Source organism: Monodelphis domestica, chromosome 7, assembly GCF_027887165.1.
Source record: "Monodelphis domestica isolate mMonDom1 chromosome 7, mMonDom1.pri, whole genome shotgun sequence".
Classification (NCBI taxonomy): Eukaryota; Metazoa; Chordata; class Mammalia; order Didelphimorphia; family Didelphidae; genus Monodelphis; species Monodelphis domestica.
The window spans coordinates 173,978,146-174,002,592 of record NC_077233.1 but is presented as its reverse complement, the minus strand read 5'-3'; the positions used below and the strand labels follow the sequence as shown (position 1 = coordinate 174,002,592).

Sequence of the window (24,447 nt, the reverse complement as noted above, 5' to 3'; positions counted from 1 at the left end):
CATTTTGCACACTATTTGGACCAGCCAAATTTGCTTTCTTACTGTTCTTCACACATAATATTCTTTCATGCCTAGAATGTAGCCCCTTCTCACTTCTACCTTTTAAAAAATTATGTTTCCACTAAAGCTTAGCTCAATTACTCCTTCCTACTACATTAGGCCTTTCCAAAATCCCTTGCTCCTACTGCCTCTCTTTTCTTCCCCAGAATTTCCTATGTCCACACTGTCTTCCCTTATATAAACTCCTTGAAGGCAGAGACTGTTATAATTTTTGTCTTTGTCTCCCCAGTGTCTAGCTCTGCACCTAGCATAAATGCTTACTGATTGACAGCTGCCTCTCCTAAACCCCCTTATCTGCTTATCACAGGCTCACCTATTCCTCATCTGTTTCTACACTTAACCAAAGGCCACCTCTACTATTCCACAAACCTTTATTAAATAGCTACTTTGCATCAGGTATGCCTTCACTGACAGTCCCTGCCTGGGCAATGGAAATACTAAGTTAGTAGGACCATACTTACCTTCTCAAAAGCAGCTAATAGCACATGGGCATGACCAGTTACTTCCACAACTACCAGGAAGAAAAAGAGAGAAGCTGTAGTTAGCATGAGTCCAACTCTCCTGTCTAGGAATAAGACAAGCACTAGATTAGTTTCCCGTTCCGTAAGAGCTGTTCTTCCATCTTTCCCACTCTCCACCCTCATCTTTTAAGGTTTGTCTCTTTCCAAATTCTCACACCAGGAGACTGAGTCTGTTGTGGGTCTCGCATGGTTTGGGACCCCTTTCCCCAGAGTAGTCTACAGGTCTTTCTCCAATGACCAAACCTCACCTGTCCTCCAAGGCTGCTTACACATAACTGCCCGTGGCTGACACTACATCTGCTACCTCACACTCTGTTCATGAAGGGAAATTTTTGGCAGGTCCTGCTGATACAAATACACAGCTGTTACTCTGCAAGCTGGGGAATACAGGCTCCTGGGAATCAGCCCAGAGGAAGTTTACAAAATATAGTGGACAAGAACTGACAATGGTATACTCTCTTGGGCTGTCCTGAGATTTGGGGGGATTGCTGCTGGTTCCATTTAGGATTTCTACCCATAAGGCAGTAATATCCTCAAAAATACTGGTCAGAAGAAAAAACATATAATTTCATTAGTGTAAAAACTTTCTATATAGAAAGAAACTCCTTTTACTAATGCAGATCAACACAGTCTCTATATCTCACAGAGAATTTCTTGGGACATTGAGAGATTAAAAAGTGACTTCCCAAAACACATGTGAAACCCAGTGGAATCACGCGTCAGCTATGGGGGTGGGGGGGAGGAAAAGAAAATGATCTTTGTCTCTAATGAATAATGCTTGGAAATGATCAAATAAAAAATTACTAAAAAAAAAAAAGTGACTTCCCTATAGTCACAGGGTATCAGAATTAGTATTTGAACCCAGGTCTTCCTGATTCCACATCCTAGGCCTTGCTGCCTCTGTCTCTGATTGCTTGGTTAGTGTAATTCAAAACTTCAAAATGCAAATCTGTTCATCTCAACTAGTTTCCTTTATAAATTAAGTTGTCCATGAAAATAAAAAATATGCAATTCAAATGCAAAAAATAACAAAAAGGCTTACAAAACTCACTTTGATTTCTGTGGGGAATAAAAAGGATCACTGTTTTGGGGGGACTTGAAGAAGTAAATTCTTTCTTGAGGAGCTTGCCCTTAGAAAGACTTATTTAAGGGAGAAGTGAATTTTTAAAAATAATTCTTACCATCTCCTTCATCTACAACAGCCTGGATCACTACTGGAAATATGCCCCGGTCCAGATCAAAGTTCAGCTAGAGTTGGAAAGAAAGAGAAACATGTCAAAATTAATTCCATTCATTGGAAGACTGACCAGATTTAAATAAATGCTTAACATTATTTTAAAGGGAGGAGTCAAAATAAAAAGGAAAATATAGCATGACTGCTTAAGAGGGCAGAGAGTAAAAGAAATGGGTTAACTGAGATGCTGCTAGTCTTCTCTGACTCTTTTTTAGAATGAAGGCTCAGGAAGGCAATAGGACTGTTAAACATATTTAAGAATTCCATTTTATTTATTATCACAACCTCTAAAACATAAACAAAATAAGGAATCTGGTATCCACTATAGCAACAGCACAAACTCCTAGATAATCCTCTAAGCCATTGTCCTGATAAAGAACCATTTTATTATATTCTTACAATAGGCACAGTAGACTAGGTCTGGAGAGTCTCTAGCCTAAATTGATTACAAAACTCCTAAAGCATTGTTGGTGGAGTTGCAAACTGATCATCTAACCATTCTGAACAGTATTTTGGATCTTTGCTCAAAGGATTATAAATCAAGGCATACTCTTTGATCTAGCAAAACCACTACTAGGTTTGTATCTCAAAGAGGTCCCCCCAAAAAAGGGAAAAGAATCTATTTGGACAAAAATATTTATAGCAGCTCTTTCTGTGGGGACAAAGAATTGGAAACTGAGGATGTCCATCAATTGAGGAATGGCTAAACAAGTTGTGGTATATGATCGTGTTGGAATATTATTGTGCTTTAAGAAATTATGAGCAGGAGTGTTTAAAAAAAAAAAAACCTGAGAAGACCTACATGAATTGATATAGAAAAATGAGCAGAACCAAGAGAAACTGCACACAAAAACAATATGTATGTATGATAATCAACTGTTAGCAATTCTCAGCAATATAATCACCTAAGACAATTCTGAAGGACTTAGGAAGAAAAATGCTATTCACCTCCAGAGGAAAAAACTGATGAAGCTGGAATGCAGATCAAGGCATACCATCTTTCATTTTAATTTTATGTGTGAAGTTTTGTTTGTTTGTTTGTTTTGTTTTATATGAGTCTTCTTTCACAACATGACTCACTAGGAAATATGTTTTGCATGATCACACATGTATAAGCTAGATCAAATTGCTTACCATCTCATAGAAGGGAGAGGGAAAGGAAGGAAGGGGAGAATGGATCTCAAAATTTAGGAAAACATATTTTAAAATTGTTATTACATGTAATTGGGGAAAAAATAAAATATTATATCAAAAATATATAAGAAAAATAATTGTGAGGTTAAAACAAACTCATTAGTGGGTATAATATGCAAAAGCACATGCTAGATAAGGAAGTGTTATTATATTAGTTACTAGTCAGACCTTCATTTGGTGTATCAATCAATCAATTAACCAGAATTTATTATCTACTATGTGCCAGGCATTGTGCTAGGCATTAGGAATACAAAGACAGAAACTAAATAAACTTCTCCCTAAAGGAGTTTATATTTTATCAGGGCATCACTCTCAAAGTCAAGGAAATGGGAAATGGAGTATTGTACTGGAGGGACAGGGAGAAGGTCAGTTTCCTTTGACCATGGTGAATATGAAAAGGAATAATGTATAATAATGTTGGAAAAGTAAGTTGGGGCCAGGTTGGTAAGAGCTTGAAATGCCAGTGAAGAGTCTCTATTTTATCCTTGAGGTAACAGAGAACCATTAATGCTTATTTGAGGAGAGTTGCCTACTCAAACCTATGCTTTAGGAAAATCAGTCTAACAACTGGGTAAAGGATGGGTTAAAGTGACAAGAAGCTTGAGGCAGGAAGTTAGTAAGGAGAATATCCAGGCAAGAGTTTATGAAGGTGGCCTGAACCAGTTGGTGACTAGGGAGGTAGAGAGAAGAGGGTAGATGGAAGGATAATTGTGGAAGTAGAAATACAATGTTTTGACAACTGATCTGATATGTGGAGTGAGAATAAGTAGTTGAGGAGGGTGCCAAGGTTGGTAAACCTGGGAGTATCCATGACAGAAACAGGGAAGTTTAGAAAAAAGGTGGGTTTGTAGGGAAAGAGAGTGAATTTTGTTTTGACCATGCTGGGTAAAAGATACCTATGGAACATCCGATTTGAAATGTCTAACAAGCAGGTGGTAATACTGGACTGAAGCTCAGGAGAGAGACAGAAGTTGAATATACAGATTTTGGAGTTATCTGTTTAGAGATGATAATTAAATTCATCAGAGTTGATATGCTCACTAGAATGCCGCTTATCTCTATTGCTATATGACAATTCAAGAAATACTAGCTATAACATTAATTAAACAAAATTAAAGGCATAAACAATGGAAGAGAAGAGATAAAATTAGTCCTCTTTACAGAAGACTAAGGAATGAACAAAGAAACTACGTAAGGTGACTAATACCACTAATAAAACAAAATTTACTCCACAAACTCCATAGCATTTCTTTGCTATATTAACAAAAACAAATAGGAATTATTGTATGAAGAATTCCATTCCAAATAAATATAAAATATCTGGGAAGTAGCTTACAAAGATATACTTGGGACTTACAGAAACTTGAATAAATGTTAATAAGACTTAGAATATCAAGACTTAGTGTATTCTCCCTGCAAGGTGGTAAGTCATTTTAAAAGAAAATACCTCTTTAAATAAGGAATAGTCAACATGTGGAATGCAACACCCCAAAATGTTTTGCAAACCAAAAATATAAACAGGAACACAGGGTAAACAAAGAAGTCAGAAAAAGAGCAATCTAAAGTAGGAGTGGAACCATAAAAATATGAATATGCAAATTAAAACACACAGCCAGAAACATATACAAGTGTTTCTGAGAGTATGTAGACAGAAAACACTACAAAAGGAAAGCCATACTCTCTAAACTGAAGTCAGGCACAAAGGAAACAAGACAAATTAAGAGAATCTCATTCCAACATTCAAACTAGTAGTAACTGGCAATTCAGGCAGTGTGGGCGAGTTCACTATTTGAACCTTCACTTTCACTCGTCCTAACTCTGGCATTTAAATGAGCAAGCTAACATCACATTAACTTCAGCTTCCTGCATTTAATTACATAGCACTTAAAGGGCACATATCTGAGCAATTATCACACTACATCAAGCCTTTGGAGGAGCAGTAACTTTAGGAAGGTAATTAGTAAGATCAATCAATATTCATACACTTTGGAGGGAGGGAGGGAAGAGAACAGTGAGAACAAAAAGGTCTCTTGTCTTGAAAGCTTTGGGTAAAATATAAAGAATAAAAAACTCAGTTCAAAGCTTTTGTTAGTTTGGCACAAATATATGCTACTCATGTCTATAGCAATTTAGTGTAAGATAAAGACTTCCCTTCCCCAATCTATGTTCCTTTAGATTTGGAGTAAGAAAACATGAGTTCAAGTCTTGTCTCTATTACTTATTAGGGTAAGCTCATCTTTAGGGCACTTTAATCCCCTATTGGACCTCAGTTTTTTCATCTGTCCAATGATGGAGTTATACTAGATTATCTCTAAGTTTCCTTCCAGCTCTAAATCCCATAATGCTATGTCTCTGTCCACTAAAGTCAACCACTTATGACTAGTTAGGAGACAGAGTTTTGACTCTACCATCAATCTGTGTATACTTTTATGATAATCACTTAATTTTTCAAGATCTCAAGTTTCCTGAGCACTAAAATGGCACTAATAATAACTTGATGGTGGGGGCAGCTGGGTGGCTCAGTGTATTGAGAGCCAGACCTAGAGACGGGATGTCCTGGTTCAAATCTGGTCTCAGACACTTCCCAGCTGTGTGACCCTGGGCAAGTCACTTAACCCCCACTGCCTAGCCCTTACCCCTCTTCTGCTTTGGAGCCAATACACAATATTGACTCCAAGATGGAAGATAAGGGTCCAAACAAACAAACAAATAAATAAATAACTTGATGGTATCACGAAACTATTGTCATTATCAAATTAAGAGAAAGTCTTTAGAAAGCAACAAATGCTATACAAAATGCAATGTATTATTCTGATCATCCTTAGAATCCCTCCATCTAACAATTGCTTCTAAAGAGGTCTGTCTCTCCCTAATGCCTATCTTCCCTTTAAAAAAAGGCCTATAGTCTTCTTTCTCCTAGAACAAACTCCTCTTTGAATCACTTTTCAGATTTTCCAGTTAAGTGATCCCTCTTAGGATTCAAAGAAAATTCAAAGAAAATAAGAGAAAGGCAGAAAATCTGTTGTAGAGAGTGACAGAGGAAATGAAGAGAAATACTATGAAAAATGGTAAGATTCTCCAAACCAAACCAACACATATTTTAATATTTGGTGACTTCAATGTAAATGTAGTCACTGACAACATAAAAAGTTGGAAAATATGATTGTAGTCTGACATTAAAGAAACCAAATGCTTATATAGTCTACTTAAAGCATCTCACCTGTATGACACAGTGAACAGAGTGCTGGAATATGAGTTACTATCAATTATATATATTATATTACATACATATCATATAATATTTTACATATGTAGAGAAACTATAAGTTACATCAATAATAGTTGTATGACTATGGGTAAATTACTTAAATTCTGAGAGTATACTAATACCTGAAGTACCTACCTGCAATAACGTATATAAAGTACTTTACAAAACTTTATAGCACCACAAAAATGCCATTTATTATTGTTGTTATCCAGAAGACAGTTGGAAAGTATTAGAAAAGACAAACACCAAATGCTACAAAAAATGAAATTACCTTAACAGAGAGGAAATAAGTAATGTAGGGGTCACTTCTGAATTGTTGTCCATGTGTAGTCATATCACCAACTCATTAGAGGAGGGATCAAAATCAATATCATAGTAGAAGAGAAGATAAAGATACAAAGACACTATGAGCAATGAGAAGAGCTAAAACCTGATATATTCAAGCAAGCTACTGATGCCACTGTTTTGAATGGATAAGAGAAAAGATAAAGATATGGATTATCATTATTTCCTATGGAACTTTAATTACTATAAAGCAATTACCACACAAATAAGGTAAAAAAAAAGTCCAGAAACTACCTTGGTCAACAAACTATTGATCTACTTCAGCAGGAAGACATGGTGGCCAAAGGTGACACCAAGTTGGAATATAAACATTAAGGAAGGGAATGGCAAAAATAAATAAATAAATAAATAAAAATAAGAACAGTAATGTCTCATAAATAGGAGAGTGGTAGAAAGGAAATCAAATGACAGAAATCTTGGTTTGAGATTTCAGTCAGATCATCCAATGCCAGTTATAGGTGAACCTGAGAAAACAAAATTTTAAAATACTATCAACTCTCCAGCAAACAACCTATTTGCATCATAAATGAGAGTGGAACTATATATTGTATAAGGAGATAGAAAAGGCACCTAAAAAATGAAACCAATCCTCTGACCCAGAGACCACAATAGCAGGAATATGCTCCAAGGAAGTCAATGCAGAAACAAAAGTCCAATAATATATGCCAAGATAGTCATAGCATCACTCTTTGAGGTAGCAAAAAACTAGAAACAAAGTAAGTACCATAAATTAGAGAAGGGCTGGAAAAAAAACTAGGGTATAAGAGCAAAATGGAATACTATCATGCAGTAAGCCATGATAACTATGAGGAATTCAGAGAAATATGGTAGGATGAATATAAAGTGATATAGTGAAATAAGTAGGGTACCACCAGCTTTCCAAATTCTCCAAGCTTACAACCTAGGTGGCATCTTCAACTCTTTGCTCTTAATTCCCCGCGCCCAACCTCCTGCCAATTTTACTTCTGTACCATCTTTTGTGTGTGTGCTTCCTCTCCTTTGACATTGACATTTCCTTAGTATTCTGCTACAGGCCCTCATCACCTCACCCCTAAAATGCTATAATAGCCTGTTAGCTGGTCTGTCTGTCACAAGCTTCTCTCTATTACTACAGGCCATTCTTCATCTGTTAAATTGATCTCCCCAAAGTGACTTCTCTCATGCCCCCTATTCGGTCTGCACTAGTTCTTTATCACCTCCAGGATCAAATAGAAGATCTTGTTTGGCATTCAGAGTTTTTGATAACCTGCTTCTACCTTTCCAGTATTCTTATATCTTACTCACCCACACATGCTCTGTAATCTGGTGACACCTCACAGAAAGATATATCATATCCTAAATGCATTTTTACTGGCTGTTCCCCATGTCTACAATTTTCTCCTTTATCATCTCTGCCTTCTGGCTTCCTTCAAAGTCCCAGTTAAAATCCCATATCCTGTAAGAAGCCTTTTCTTATCACCCCCTAAGGCAGTGTCTTCCCTCTACTGATCATCACCAGTTTATCCTGTCTATATCTTGTTTGAACTGTTATAAGTGGTTTAGCAAGCACAAACAAAAAGCGCTTACTCTCTGAAGTGGGAGACTGAGACCTTTCCTTCAAGCAAGTCTTCCCAAATTTATAAACTAACTAAGGGGGGGGGGGTATATTTAATTAGTTGTAGTTAGTTAAGATTTGTAGGTAGTGAAATTATTAGATAGTGGGGTTTAGCTAGAGAGTAATTCCACCAACTGCCCCTCCAGAGTCAGTCTCTCTATAGTTCCGGAATTGTCTCTCTGCCTCTACCTTAGTACTTCTTGCTTTTTGCTTGCTCTTGCTAAATCCCTTATAACAGTACATAGCTGTTTCTATGTGGCCTTCCTTATTAGGCTGTGAGTATTTCAAGTGCAAGGATTTGACTGTCCTCTGTCTCTTTTGGTATCCCCAAAAGTGCAGTTCCCAACACATAGTAGGCACTTAACAAATGCATACTGACTTCCTGACTATACAGTGGGGCCCCCTCATCTGTAGTTTTGCTTTCCTCAGCTTTAGTTATCCACAGTCAACAGTGAAGTGCTGGAGATTCAGCCACAGTTGTCTGCCTCCTGATGCAGTCTCATACGGTTCTGGGAAGCAAGGGAGGCTGAGGAGTAACAAAGGTGAGGGGGAGCCATACACACGTATATGGAGTCAGAAGGTGTTCACTTATTCTGAGCTTTCAGTAATCCTCAAGTGAAACAGAGCCCTACTGTACTTATTTGTTAGAAAGGAGAGTTTTTATTTGTGGAGTAGGAGAGTGGAGGGACAGTTGCAACAGGATAGGTAGGGATAATGATGTAAAAAATGAGAGAAAGAAAAAAAGCACAAATGAGAAATTTAAAGAAGTGAGCAGAAGATGGTTCAGAAGGAGACACAAACAAGTAGAGCAGTGTTGGCTCAACTGTGTAAAATTTAACATACTTTAGAAAATAAGCTGGAAATTGGAGAAATTCATGGTTTCTTCCCACAATCTTTCTTTTCCGTTCTTTATATGTGGAAATGAATGTAACTGTTGATGATGTAAAGGTCATCATAAAAAAAGAAAAAATTTTAAAAGATAATGAAGGTCTTAGAGATAAGATGATGAAAAATAGCACTTTCCTCCTGGTAGAGAGATAAGAAACTATTAGGGCAGAGTATTATATGCATTGTCAGATGTAATCTCTGTGAGAAGATATTTCTGCATAATTGTTTTTCTTTTATGATACTGTTCAATAAAAAGGGGTACTTTTTTGCCCCAGAAATTGTGATATAACGACAAAATGCACCAATACAGCAAATGTTAAAAAAAAAGAAAATGAAGTTAAAGCAAAACAGGTAGGAAAGCATATTTTTAAAAATGTGTGTTAGATGTGACAGAATTTTTAAAATACTGGGAAAGTGATTTTCAAGATATCTGGAAGAGTGATATTTATCAGTCCCAAAAGTATGGCCAAGAAGAGATCACCAATACTGACTGTATGCTTCTTTCTCCACTGTTAAAAAAATCTTTACCCAAGGGCTCTATGCATGAATTATATAAGCATGTTTTTTGCAGATAGTTTTCCATAATGGGAATCTTCACAGTAATATATACTTGACTTAAAGGTGTATATATAATAACATTCATCCTAAAAAAAGCTTCATCTTCTACCCAAACTCATCTATCTATTTATATTTAGTGCCATACCCATGGAACTTCCAAAATTTTTTTTTACTGATTTAGAAAAAACCATAACAAAGTTCATTTGGAAGAACAAAAGATCAAGGATATCCAGGGAAATAATGAAAAAAAATACAAAGGAAGGGGGCCTTGCAGTCCCAGATCTCAAACTATATTATAAAGCAGCAGTCATCAAAATAATTTGGTACTGGCTAAGAGACAGAAAGGAGGATCAGTGGAATAGACTGGGGGCAAGCAACCTCAGCAAGACAGTATATGACAAACCCAAAGATCCCAGCTTTTGGGACAAAAATCCACTATTTCATAAAAACTGCTGGGAAAATTAGAGGACAGTGTGGGAAAGATTAGGTTTAGATCAACACCTCACACCCTACACCAAGATGAATTCAAAAGGGGTGAATGACTTGAACATAAAGAAGGAAACTATAAGAAAATTAGGTGAACACAGAATAGTATACATGTCAGACCTTTGGGAAGGGAAAGACTACAAAACCAAGCAAGAATTAGAAAGAGTTACAAAATGCAAAATAAATAATCTGGATTACATCAAATTAAAAAGTTTTTGTACAAACAAAACCAATGTAACCAAAATCAGAAGGGTAGCAACAAATTGGGAAACAATCTTCATAAAAACCTCTGACAAAGGTTTAATTACTCAAATTTATAAAGAACTAAATCAATTGTACAAAAAATCAAGCCATTCTCCAATTGACAAATGGGCAAGGGACATGAACAGGCAGTTCACAGCCAAAGAAATCAAAACTATTAATAAGCACATGAAAAAGTGCTCTACATCTCTTATAATCAGAGAGATGCAAATCAAAACAACTCTGAGGTATCACCTCACACCTAGCAGATTGGCTAACATGACAGCTATGGAAAGTAATGAATGCTGGAGGGGATGTGGCAAAGTGGGGACATTAATTCATTGCTGGTGGAGTTGTGAATTGATCCAACCATTCTGGAGGGCAATTTGGAACTATGCCCAAAGGGTGATAAAAGACTGTCTGCCCTTTGATCCAGCTATAGCACTGCTGGGTTTGTACCCCAAAGAGATAATGAGGAAAAAGACTTGTACAAGAATATTCATAGCTGCACTCTTTGTGGTGGCCAAAAAACGAGGGGATGCCCGTCGATTGGGGAATGGTTGAACAAATTGTGGTATATGTTGGTGATGGAATACTATTGTGCTAAAAGGAATAATGAAGTAGAGGAATTCCATGGAGACTGGAACAACCTCCAGGAAGTGATGCAGAGCGAAAGGAGCAGAACCAAAAAAACATTGTACACAGAGACCGATACACTGTGGTACAATCGAAGGTGATGGACTTCTCCATTAGTATCAATGCAATGTCCCTGAACAATCTGCAGGGATCTAAAAAATACTACCCACAAGCAGAGGATAAACTGTGGGAGTAAAAACACCAATGAAAAGCAACTGCTTGACTACAGGGTTGGAGGAGATAAGACTGAGGAGAGTCTCTAAATGAACACTATAATGCAAATTCCAACAACAGGGAAATGGGTTCGAGTCAAGAACACATGTGATAACCAGTGGAATCATGCGTCAGCTATGGGAGAGGGAAAGGTGGGGGGGAGGGGAGGAAAAGAAAATGATCTTTGTTTCCAGTGAATAATGTATGGAAACGACCAAATAAAATAATGTTTAAAAATTAAAAAAAAAAAAAGCTTCATCTTCTGTTGAACAGAATGCCACCTATAAGGTCTCCTCCAATGAAGTTTCTATCATATGAACATTAAAATCATAAGAGATTCTTTGATAAATGCAACCACTATCTTCTAACAATAAAGTAGTATTTTCTCAAAAGTCAAGGCAGCAAAAAGAGTTCAGCTCTACCACTGTGACTTTGTGTGAATCCTTTGCAGTCTCTTTTGTCCATTTTCATATCAGAATGGGGCTGATGACATATAGCTATACTACTAACCTCACAGAATTATGTCTGAATCAAATAATATATGCAAAATAACACAGAACCATAAAATGCTATATAAATGTCTCCCTATTACTTCTAGGATAAAAAGCAAACTTCTGTTTGACTTAAAGGCCTTCAAAAACCCAACTTCAATGTATTAATTTCTAGGTGGATTACTCAAACTTCTTTTCATTTATTATATTCTAGTCAAACTAGTCTATGGGTTATCTTCTATACACAAAATCCCATCCCTTGTCTTCATGTCTTTGCACAGACTGTAATACTCTCCCTTTTTATCTCTCTCTTTCTCAGAATCCTTAGAATTAAGGATATATAATCCTTAATCTAAATCCTTAGAATTCTTTCAAGATTCATTTCAAACATGTAATGCCCAGTGGATTTGCGCGTCGGCTATGGGGGGTGGGGGGGGGGTGGGGGGGAGGAAAAGAAAATGATCTATGTTTTTAATGAATAATGCTTGGAAATGATCAAATAAAATATAACAAAAAAAAAAGATTCATTTCAAGTACCCCCTGCTACTGACAGGTCTTACCATCTATCTTGAATTTCTTAGTGCTCCCTATCTTCAATCCTGGGCTTTATGTTTATACATACTCTGCTTTATATTTACTCTGTATTTTGTTTTTATCTATGTATACATTGGGTTCCAATAGAATGTAAGTTCCTTAAGGCCAGGGATTATTTGGCTTTTACCTCTAAATGTTCAGAGCCTAGACTGGCATGTTTAATAAATGCTTATTGAATATATACCGAACGAATTAAAGGAATGCCATGGAGTTAGTCCTTTTTTTATCCTATAAACAATGAGAAGTCTGTCTTTATTTTAAAGCTTTTGAGCAAGTAAATGGCATGACAAAAGAGGTCATTTTAGTTGAAGAAGACTATTCTGGCAGTACTGTACAGAATGGATTAGAGGAGGTGGGATGAAGATGGCAGAGTAATAGGGAAAGTAGAGCCACACTCCCCACCCCCACTCCCAACACCTCCACAAAGATCTAGAAAATACACCCAATCTATTCCTAATGGTGACAGCTATGAAGAAATTCACATTGAGTCACTTCTTCAGCCCAGGCTGACACAAAGAGCAGAGATGTCTGTAGCCACTTGAGAATGGAGACTAACTAGCAACAGTCCCACAGAGCATGCTAGCATGGGCACTGAACAAGAGCCAAAGTTGTAGACAAAGTGAGAGCAAGTCCTAGACCCAAACGAAGGGCCCAGCTTTGTGCAGGGTGAAGGAATAGGTGTCCCCAGTAGCAATGTTGCATGCTTCCCAGTTCTGGAGTATATATCCAGGGCAGACTAAAGAAGAAACTTGTGCTTAGGGGTAGTATTCAGTGCTAAGGAGTTGTCAAAGGCTTCTGGCTAAGTACTGAGCAAGAAACAGGTTCAGAAGCAAGGAACAGAGGAGGGTCTCCTTTCTAATCCTTAGCCCAGTTAAAACTTTCAAGAGAATAACCAGGGCAGGAATCCTAGAATAAAGGGAACTCTGTAGTTTTGTCACTCTGAACCAGCAGAGCTTTCCAGATGGAGGATAGTGGCTAAGCCTAGGGGGTGTAAAAATGGAGATTTGAACCCCAGACTTCAATCCCCAGAAGTCCTTGGTAGTTCCCAGAATTCCCTATAATCTCACCTGAGTCCTCACCTGAGTGCGAGATCACAAATTATTATTTAAAGGGGCTCTTCCTCTACTCAGAGATTGCAACATGTTGTAAGTAAGCTTTGAATGGGCTGATCAGCCCTGAGCACATGGCTTATTATTTTATATGCTTGATTTCTAATAATCTTTAATAAACCTCTAAAATATAATACTTTTAGTACAGAAACTAACTTAACTGTTATAGGGATCTACAGATATTCCAACCAGGAACAAGGCCACAGGTGTGTTGCTCAAGACCCAAAAAAACAGTGAGGAATTTTCAAAGCTCAGACTAGAAGGGCAGTGATCAGACTTTACCTTGAATCACACTACTTTGAGAATACTTGAAAGCTTACAGGGTCCCCAGTCTGGATGTTACTGAAATTCTAGAATAAGACAATACTTAGTACCCCAAGAAAGAAGGACCCAAGATATCCATGAGCAAAGCTGAGACATTCTTTCCTGAATTGCACAGTCTTGCCCTAATATAAAGAATGAAGTCAAGAAATGAGCTGGAAGAATCAGTAAATAAACAAAAACTCCTCACCATAAAAAGCTATTAAGATAAGGAAACTTGAGATGAAATTCTAGAAGAAAAGAATGTCTTCAAAATATCTAAAAGCAAAGCCTCAGAGAAAAGAAACACTTGAGCAGAAGTTCAACTAGAATTCTTAGAAGTGACACCTGAATGTCTCATCTGAACTAATCTGAGGTAAGAAACACATACATGTGGGGTACAGAAATAAATTTCATTCAACAAAGGAAATAAAAGGAAAGAAAGAAGAGAAGGAAATAAAAAAGATTGGAGATTAAAGGAGAGATTAGTCTGGAGCAAAACAAATGCTAAGAAAAGAAGGATGAATCTTGAAAAGGGGTTTAAAAGAATAGAAAGGATAAGAACCTGTGAATTGTAAGAATTAAATTTTAATGGTTTGATTAAAATATATGAAGATTATAAATGATAATGGTGGTTGCCAATTCAAAGTAATATTGGTCAACGTTGAAATGACTTTAATAGCTTTTATTTACAAAAGAGGTGGAAAGGGTGAAAGCAGAGAAATACAAAAAGGTAGAGAAAACATTAGCCTATCTAACTAAATGATGCTATAATGCTCCAGTATTCCATGGTGTGCAACTCAGCTTGTCGACCTTCCAAGGGAATTAAACTCTCTCCAGAAGACAGGAAGGGAAAGCCAGCTATCCACTCACCCAAGTTCCCTCCAAGAGGCAGATCACGACAATGACTCTGAAGGCGACTCCTGAGGCTAACTTTCTTCCTTGAGTAGACCTTCTTCTTGAAGGACTTTTTTAGCTCCAGAAATTCAGGGTCTTTTATAATGGCTTCTTGTCCCTTCCTCTTTTCACAAGGGCCAGTCACAACTTCCAAATTGCCCAGCACTTCCAGAGGGCAATATTTGTGGGAACCACTTCTCACCTTCTGGAGAGGTGATTATTCATCAAAAGAGTTCACAGATTCCTGGCTGACTGAGGTATGAATTCTCATTTCCTGACTAATTAAGTTGAAAAGTTGGAGAGCTTCTCCACCTAGTGCTAAGTAAGGTGTTCAAGCTTTTGTTGATTCAATTCAAAAGTAGACAAAGGAGAGTTAATCCTGTATTCACAATCTAGTCAAGTACTAAGTAGGAGTACTTAAGTTATTGTTAACCAAATTGTCAACTCAAAAGAGACAAAGGGAATAAAGGATTCCCTTTCTCAAGTGTAAACTCAGAGAGAACAAAGAATTCCCCTTTACAGAATAGGAGCTAGATGAAAGAGAAGAGCAGAGGAGCAGAAGTAGAATGCACCAAACCTAGAGTATTTGTGTTGAAGACTTTTCCTCTCCCTATCTTCTTTATAAAGAAAGCACAGGAAACAAGGGGGAAAAAAAGAAGATAGAAACACACAAGATTAACAATTACTGTGAATGTCAATGGGATGTTATCACCTGTAAAATCGAAGAGCAAAATGGATTAAAAAGTAGAATCCAATAATAAGTTGCTTATAAGAAATACACTTGAAACATAAAGGTTCACACAGAGTTAAGATAAGGGGCTAGACAATATGACAGCAAAGGAAAGTAATAAATGTTGGAGGGGATGTGGCAAAATTGGGACACTAATGCATTGCTAGTGGAGTTGTGAATTGATCCAATCATTCTGGAAGGCAATTTGGAATTATGTTCAAAGGGCTTTGATCCAGCCATACCACTGCTAGGTTTGTAATCCAAAGAGATAATAGCAAAAAATATGTGTTTTTTTTTTTAAATATATTTTATTTGATCATTTCCAAGCATTATTCGTTAAAGACATAGATCATTTTCTTTTCCTCCCCCCCCCACCCCCCATAGCCGACGCGTAAGTCCACTGGGCATTAGATGTTTTCTTGATTTGAACCCATTGCTTTGTTGATAGTATTTGCATTAGAGTGTTCATTTAGAGTCTATCCTCTGTCATGTCCCCTCAACCTCTGTATTCAGGCAGTTGCTTTTTCTCGGTGTTTCCACTCCCATAGTTTATCCTTTGCTTATGAATGGTGTTTTTTTCTCCTGGATCCCTGTAAGTTGTTCAGGGACATTACACCGCCACTAATGGAGAAGTCCATTACGTTCGATTATACCACAGTGTATTAGTCTCTGTGTACAATGTTCTCCTGGTTCTGCTCCTCTCGCTCTGCATCACTTCCTGGAGGTTGTTCCAGTCTCCATGGAACTTCTCCACTTTATTATTCCTTTTAGCACAATAGTACTCCATCACCAACATATACCACAGTTTGTTCAGCCATTCCCCAATTGATGGGCATCCCCTCATTTTCCAGTTTTGGGCCACCAAGCAAAAAATATGTGTACAAAAATATTCATAGCTGTGCACTTTGTGGTGGCAAAAAAATTGGAAAATGAGGGGGTGTCCATCGATTGGGGAATGGCTGGACAAATTGTAGTATCTGATGGTGATAGAATACTATTGTGCTAAAAGGAATAGTGAACTGGAGAATTCCATGTAAACTGGAATGACCTACAGGAATTGCTGCAGAGAAAAAGAAGCAGAACCAGGAGAACATTATACACAGAAACTGATACACTGTGGTACAATCGATGGACTTTTCTCCTAGCAGCAATGCAGTGATCTAGGATGATTCAGAAGAACTTAATGAGAAAGAACACTATCGACATCCAGAGAAAAAATTGTGGGAGTAGAAACCCAGAAGAAAAACATATGATTGATCACATGGCTCAATGGGGATATAATTGGGGATATTGACTTTAATTGATCACTCTACTGCAAATATTAATAATATGGAAATAGGTTTTGAACAATGATATCAGTAAAACCCAGTGGAATTGCTCATTGGCTCCAGGAGGGAAGAGGGAGGAGGGGAGGGAAAGAACATGAATCATGCAACCATGGGAAAATATTCTTAACTAATTAATTAAATAAAAAATGGAAAAATCAAAAAAAGATAAGGGGCTAGAGTGAAATCTATTATGCTTTGTCTGAAATAAAAGGGGAAAGGTACTCATCAGGATCTTAGATGAGGGAATCAGCAAAATAGAAAATGAGTTTGAAAAGATAAACAAGGAAACTACATTTTGCTAAAAGGGACTATAGACACTGACTTAATATTCATACTAAACAAATGTACACCAAATGGTACATCTAAATACTTAAAGGAAAAGTTGAATGCGTTAAAAGAGGAAATAGACAATAATAGTAGCACCAGTCACAGAAATAATAGTAGTAGATAGTATTTATATAGTACTTTAGGGTTTGAAAAGTATTTTACATTTATTATCTCATTTGATTCTCACAACCAACCTGAGAAAGAAGTGCTATTATCCCTATTTTTTTGATGAAAAAACTGGGGCAGACTTAGGTTGAGACTCGCTAGCTATTAAGAGTCTAAGTCAGGGAGCAGCTGGGTAGCTCAGTGGATTGAGAGCCAGGTCTAGAGATGGGAGGTCCTGGGTTCAAATCTGGCCTCAGATACTTCCCAGCTGTGTGACTCTGGGCAAGTCACTTAACCCCCATTGCCTAGCTCTTACCACTCTTTTGCCATGGAACCAATATACAGTATTGATTCCAATATGGAAGGTAAGGGTTTAAAAAAAAAAAAGAGTCTAAGTCACCTAGCTATTAATTGTCTAAGGAAGGATTAAACTTGTCTTTCTGACTCCAAGTCCACTGTGCCTTCACTGTCTAGTAGCAGCTATAAACTATATGCAACATATAATTTTATGTAGCAAAATTATAGTACAATACCTCAACCCTTAAGAAGAACCTGAATAGAATTTTTTAAAAGTTAGATTTAATAGATCTCTAGAGATAAAAAGATAACTGAATAAGAAAAGAAAGAATATACATATTTTTTCATCTGTGAATGAATTTTTATAAATTTCTATGAAAAAATTATAAAAATTGGCCATATATTAGGGCACAAAAACTTTACAAACAAATGCAGAAAACAAATACTAAATATGTCTTTTACATGTCACAATGTAATAAAAATATTCAATAAAAGACCACTGGAAAATTAATGGGAGACTAAGTAACAATCTTTTTTTTTTTAATTGACCACAAATTCAACAAGAATCTAAAGTGTAACATGGATGGAGGAGAGGGAAGGAATAAGTATTTGTTAAGCATCTACTATGTGTCAGGCACTATGTTTAGCACATTGGAACCAATACACAATATTGATTCTAAAACAGAAGGTAAGGGTTTAAAAATAAAAATAAATAAAAATAAAAGAATTTATGATGGCACAAAGAACAAATTATCAGGGGGCATGAGGGGATTGTTTTTTGTCAGCTAGCAAGAAGTATAGTTATAGTTTTAAAATCTTTCTTGAAAAACATGCTTCTCTAGTCCTGAAATACATATTTTAAAGTTAATTATGTTTACATACCTCACCTCCCCTTAGATTACAAGAAACCAGGACAGAAAACCATATCTATAATACTTATTATAAATGCCTACAGATTAATTAAGTGGACATTAACCTATATGAGCTCAAAGTAAGGTGGCTATCTGGAACTAGGAAAACTTCTTTGCATAAGGGCAAAGAAGATTCAAAGGATTTAGTGTTAGAAGGAGTCTTATAGAACACGGAATCCAACTTTCTCTGAGGAAAATGAGGTCCTAAGAGGTGCCTCTTGGTACTTGCTCATGGTACACAATAAGTAGCTGAACCAAAGACTTAAACCTAGATATTTGGACTCAAAATTCATGACAGTGTTTTACATTTCTTATCTGCCTATTCAGCAACTAAATCCATGTTAGAATGACATTGAAATTTAATATTAGTAATCTGCTTGGCATGCAATTTTTTCTTTAAAAGAAAGAACTGGAAGTGAAGAGAATTTTTCATTGTGCAGCTAGTGTCATCTAAAGGTAAGGGGAATTCTGTTTGGAAATATGCAAATAGACTATCAGGAAGATGAACCCCAGGGACAGGGAAAGTTTGATTCAATGGTAAACATGAACTAAACAACCTATCCATCAAAAAAAAATGGAAACGCGCCCCCCCAAAAAACCATTACTCATCCCTATATGCTGTATGCTCACCAAGAAACTTTCTATTAATTCGTTTAGTTTCTGAAGACACCAGAATCAGAAATGGAGTGTCTTATATAAATGAACATGAGTATTCTGACATTTGCCAAGTACATCCTTCACATAAAACAATAACAAACTGATATCCTAATATATAAATCAACCCAATGGATGTTTCCCTGGCATTAGTCAGCACATTCCTATGTGAAAAGACAATAGTTTTTAGGTCTGGAAGACTGAATGACTTCACCAAGACAGAGGCAATCACAGTGAGGTTCAATCTCAATCCACAACAAATTGTTGTGCTACAAGAGCACTCACCAAAGACAGAGGCTATTGCTTCATTCTTTTATGGTCCTACCCAGTATCAGAAATGAGGACCTGTAATACTTCATTTCTTTCATTCTCACTCAAATAACCCACTCTAGAACCTAACCAATCACTTTCTACAAACCTTCAGTCACCTGTGAATAAACCATAGCATTTGTCCTAAATTATTTTTTTCCAACAGCAAGTCATTAAGATGCAGATTAAACAATCCTAGTGTTTTATGAACAGAAGTGTATTTAAACAGTGCTATGGAGGAAGAGTAGAAAAGTGGACAACAGAATTACCTCATCATCCTTCCATTCTGAGAAATCAATCTTGAAAGAAGGAAGGGAGAATTGCTGGCTCACTCCTCTCTTATAATGGACTGTCTCGGACTGCAAAGAAGGATTCTTTGTGCTGTATCTGAAATGGGAGTAGAGGCATAAGAGAGAAAGGAGAAAAAGGTGAAATTTTTAGTAATAAATGCCTTCTCTATAGCCAATTCACAGTATGTCATTCATGCTCGTCTGCCTTCCAGGAATCACAAATGGCAGCTCTGAAAGCTTGACCCAGAGCCATTTTCCTCCAGACAAAAAATCAAAACTTGCCATTTCGAAATTCTATTAGGGTAGTGGTTTTTAACTTCCTTCTACTGGACTGAAATAAGGGAATGCTTGTAGCACTATTTCAAAAGAGTCTTCCCAAGTTCTTGCAATTTATTCTGTTTTATCATTCATATATTTGTCATTCACATGTTCATATCATTCATACATATGTCATTCATAGATCTGCATAGGAATTCATGGCCTTATGGAACATTCTAACATCAAGTAACTGTGCTGCTATTTATTTATTCAGGTGTCCATCTCTTGCCACCAAAAAGATAACTTATATTCTTCTCACTTCATCTCCCACTTTCTGGTGCTCATTGTTCCTAAGGAATGGACTGGTAATTTTTGGAATAAAGAAATCAACTTGTCTTTCTTGTGTAAGCATTAATATAATCATTTTGCATTAATGGCCTATCTGAATGACCTACACCAAGTGGGGTCATTAGGAAGAATATAAAAAACAAGGTGAGGTCTGTCCGTGGTTCAAGGGCAGAGGTCACAATTCTGCAATCTGAAGTGTTCCCTTTTCCAATCTTTTTTTTCTTGTATACCATTCACTTCTACAGTACTGACAAAAATGAACAGAAAAGATATATGAAGGACAGATATTTGACTTCCCTGTAGCTCAACAAAAAGCAGTATCGGGTTCTATGCAAAAATAGGAAACAAGGCCAATACTTTAAATAGAATGGAATATCTTATGCCTTCACCATTTTTCTTTGACTTGTGCTCTCTTTAATTTGATTTTATTTTAATTATCATGCCAAACACACTTCCACATTGGTCCTTGTTGTAAGAGCACACTCATACAACACCCCCCCCCCCCAAATTGTAAATACAACGATATGAAACAGTGTGCTTTGATCTGCATCCACCTGATTCCAACAGTTCTTTCTCTGGAAGTGGATAGCATTCCCTGTCATAAGTCTAACTGAAACCATTTTAGGGGGCCCTAAAGTATACATGGGGCATTCGTTTTCCATATAATCTGTAGCAGCTGCCAGAATGACTCCTCCAGTCACACCTCTCATTCTTTATTCAAGGACTAGGCTACCTTTATGAATTTGAGGAGATAATACAGGTAAGAAGTTATGTTAATTTTTTGTGACATTTATTTTAAGTAAAGGTTAGTAGTTCCATGAGTGAGTGTGAGTGCCATAGCCCGAAGGCGTGGCTAGTGTCAGAAGCCATTTTCAATTGTCTGAACCTCTGGCACTAATTAAAAGCTCCCCAGTTGGCTACATCTAGGGAAGATAAAGGTGAGCATGTCAGGGATTAAAGGTGGATATGATTGATGCTAGAGGAAGAGCAAAGAGTGAGCTTCTAGTAAGGGTATATAAATGTTATTTTGAGGTGAGGTCCTGATCACACAGACATGGCTGATATTATATATGATAGCTTCAGGGGAAACGACTATAGATTCAGGAAAATGAAGAGCTACCCAGTTGGCCACAGAGTTGATACCTTGCTAAACCTGATTTTCTTATACATCTGCATGACTGTCCACCAACGTCTCACTCTAATGCCTCAGTGTGGTGTGAAAAATGCCCTGAGGTTTTGAAGGCTGTGCCAGTGGAACACAAGCTCTTACCAATCTGGGAAGGTTTCAAGCACCAGCCTGGTGACAGTCCATAAATGCTGTCTGAGAATCAGTTAAGCTAAATTCAGAGAGGCTCACCACAAGACTGGCCACGGGGTGAAGAAGTTTTTAGTCACATCAACTCTAAAGTAACAACTTTAACACAATTTAATCACAGAGGAGTTGTGATCTAGATTGGTGGAGAATACTCCAAGAAATCATAGATCCTTGAATTATGGAAGTAATGGTATAAATTACAAATTTGTTCTCTGCTGTAAATAGCCTTACTTGAAACTCAAGTTAATTCACATCTGGAATTGGTGAAAGAGGAAGATAGAGTCTAAGGATTTTGACAAAATGGTGGCAGTGGAGACTTCGGGGTGGGGGTGGGGGGTGAAGAAGAGATATGAGAACATTTGGACTAATAGCCAAAACCTGAGTAAGGACCCCTGCTCTATATGGTGGTTGACGTGCCAGGACACAGGTGCCTTTGTTGAAGATATGTGAGACTTTTATTTGCCACACTGCCAAAAGTGGCAGCAGGATTCATGGTCAGGTCTATTTGTGGCAGACCTACTGTTGTTTCCCAGGTCCTTAATACAAAGCATGCTTTTTAAGGTAGAAAAGCATATGTAATAGTACACGGGTAAGCAGCAGAACAAGGGAAAGTAGGCTAGTATGAGAAGTGAAATGGGGCAATAAAAGTGCAGACTGCCATAAACACTTCCACTAGAACAAGTTTTACACTCTAGTCTCTTCCTTTTGAATAGAGGTTCTTAACCTGAGGTCCACAGACATGCAAAAGTCTATGGATATATTTCTTTGGAGGGGTCCATGAACATGAATGAGGGAAAAAAACTACACCTGTGTAGATTTTAGCAGGTGCGTGGTAGTTGTTTTCAAGTATTTGAAGGGTTGTTGCATAGAAGAGTAATTAATTCATTTTGCTTGACTCTAAGATAGACAAAACTAGAAATGATGGGTAGAAGATGAGAAGAGGCCCCTAGGTTGGGATAGCAGATATTTCTCTAAGTGTTAGAAGTGAGCAAGTAAGTGGAAGACAGCCTGAGGGTCACATCTGAGATGGAAACAAAGAAGAAAAGGAGATTCTAAAGTCAGAATGAAAAAACTCAAAAGAATAAATATAGTCTTCATCATTTCAATTGCATTTCTATCGTAAAGTAGCTACTATTTCTCCCCTCTGAACCACAAAAGAATATATCCCAATTCCAGGAGATGTACTACACAGATGGTAGCAAAGTAATCTCCTCATTTACATGTAATATCTATCACTATTAGAATGTGTGCTCCTTGAAAGTTTGGTTCTATTTCTTGTCTCTCTTTGTAGCCTTGGTGCTTAGCACAATGCCTTGTATATAATGAGCATTTAATAAATTCCTTTTCGCTGACTGGCTTAATTTAACATAGATGGAAATTTAAATGTCTAGGTCACAAGAAATAGCAGGAAAAGGGCTAGAGAATATGAACTTGTTCATGTTTCCAGTAGAGTTCAAGAGTAAGAATCCTACAGCTAGATTTATGAAATGATAAAAATTCTGATCTATGTGGCACACAAAGAGTGACTAATCAACTATCAGATGCACTGATAAAGCTAATCTAAGTAATTATATAATTTTCTTTGCATTGGTTCTATATTCATCAAATAATGTTCTGATTTTAATTTGGTTTCCCAAATTGGTTCTTAGTGGGAAAGGAATCTATCTCTGACCAAGTTTCTTTCAAGTGAGTCTAACTTTGACATCTAGCAGCTATTATGAGACATTACCCTAGTTTTGTATTCTAGTATTCAGGCCTAGGAGGACTAGCAAGAACACTAAGGCCAATAGAACTTCCAGTCCCTGAACACAAATATGATTCCAGGGGAGACTCACACTGCCATCCCATTCATGAACTCCTCCATTGCTTGGCAGTATATTGTGATAGCAACTCGAGCATCGGCATCAAACGTGAACTCCAGGCTATATGTGACCCTTGGCTTCTCATTCTCTTCTGTTGGGCTGTCAGTATCATCTTTGTACCTAGCAAAAGAGAAAAGTAATGGAAAAGTCAAGTCATTCAAAAATCAGATCCTACTCCTTACAAGAAAATCTGATGGCGCTATATTTATCAAGTTATCAGGATACCAGGAAAGAGAAAGAAAACCAAAACTTCACCTTACAGTTATTATCCTGCTTCACAGTCAAACTACTTATTTCCTCCAAAAAGATCTGCAAGTCCTAGCTGGTTGTTATCACTGATAAACTTAAGATGAAATGTCCACTTTCCATTAACTTACTCCTTTTCCCTCAATTCTTGAAATATGGTCATATGAAAAAGTACATCATCCTGCATGATATTTAGGCATCCTGTTTCTTAATAGGTCTTTTTTTCCCTAGAGGCATTACTTTAAGGTAAACTCTGCTGTGTCATTCTTGAAATGTGTTACATCCTGAAAGACATCTATGCCTAAATTAGTGAGGGATACATTGGAGTCAGATTATTGTCATCTGCTTAAAGAAACCATCCAACCTAGGAAAACTTAAGTTTGGCATTCATTAACCATTATATTGTGAATTCCTTGAGGGCAAGGACTATCTTTTGTCTTAATTGATATTTCCAGAGCTTAGCACAACAGCTTGGCACAGAGTAGGAAAGAGGGCCACTGTTCTAACTAGTGATGAATAGGTCAGTCAGTAAGTTTTATGGCTGATGCTTACTGACTGACTCACTCACCACTACAGCAGCCAAGGGGTGGCTCTAGTTTGTCCCCATAAAACTGGAGATGGCTATGTCTTTCTGAAGACTATTCTGAGAATGCAAACTGGCATGAGCCCTAGACTAGGGGAAACAAATATACATCCAGAGCTCTGAAAGAAGTTCTACTGCAAGACCAGATGGGTTATAGGAGGTTCTGATAACCCTTAGTGGATTTCAATCAAGGCTATAAAGTAGCTAAAGTCACATCTGAACTCACAGGGATACAGGATTCTTGTGGTTATCTTGG

General features: G+C 37.1%; 1 protein-coding gene across 4 annotated transcripts in view; it reads right to left on the bottom strand.

The window, feature by feature from the left end:
* The window catches only part of MGRN1 (mahogunin ring finger 1), a 137,290-nt gene that overhangs the window by 63,072 nt on the left and 49,771 nt on the right, over positions 1 to 24,447 (bottom strand). For all 4 annotated transcript variants that reach the window (XM_007498744.3, XM_007498745.3, XM_007498746.3 and 1 more), the window contains exons 4-7: positions 23,336 to 23,482; positions 19,559 to 19,676; positions 1,763 to 1,829; positions 522 to 571 (exon numbers count right to left, since the gene is read on the bottom strand). In XM_007498744.3, the coding sequence (XP_007498806.1) occupies positions 522 to 571; positions 1,763 to 1,829; positions 19,559 to 19,676; positions 23,336 to 23,482 (382 nt within the window). The remainder of the gene's footprint in view (positions 1 to 521; positions 572 to 1,762; positions 1,830 to 19,558; positions 19,677 to 23,335; positions 23,483 to 24,447) is intronic.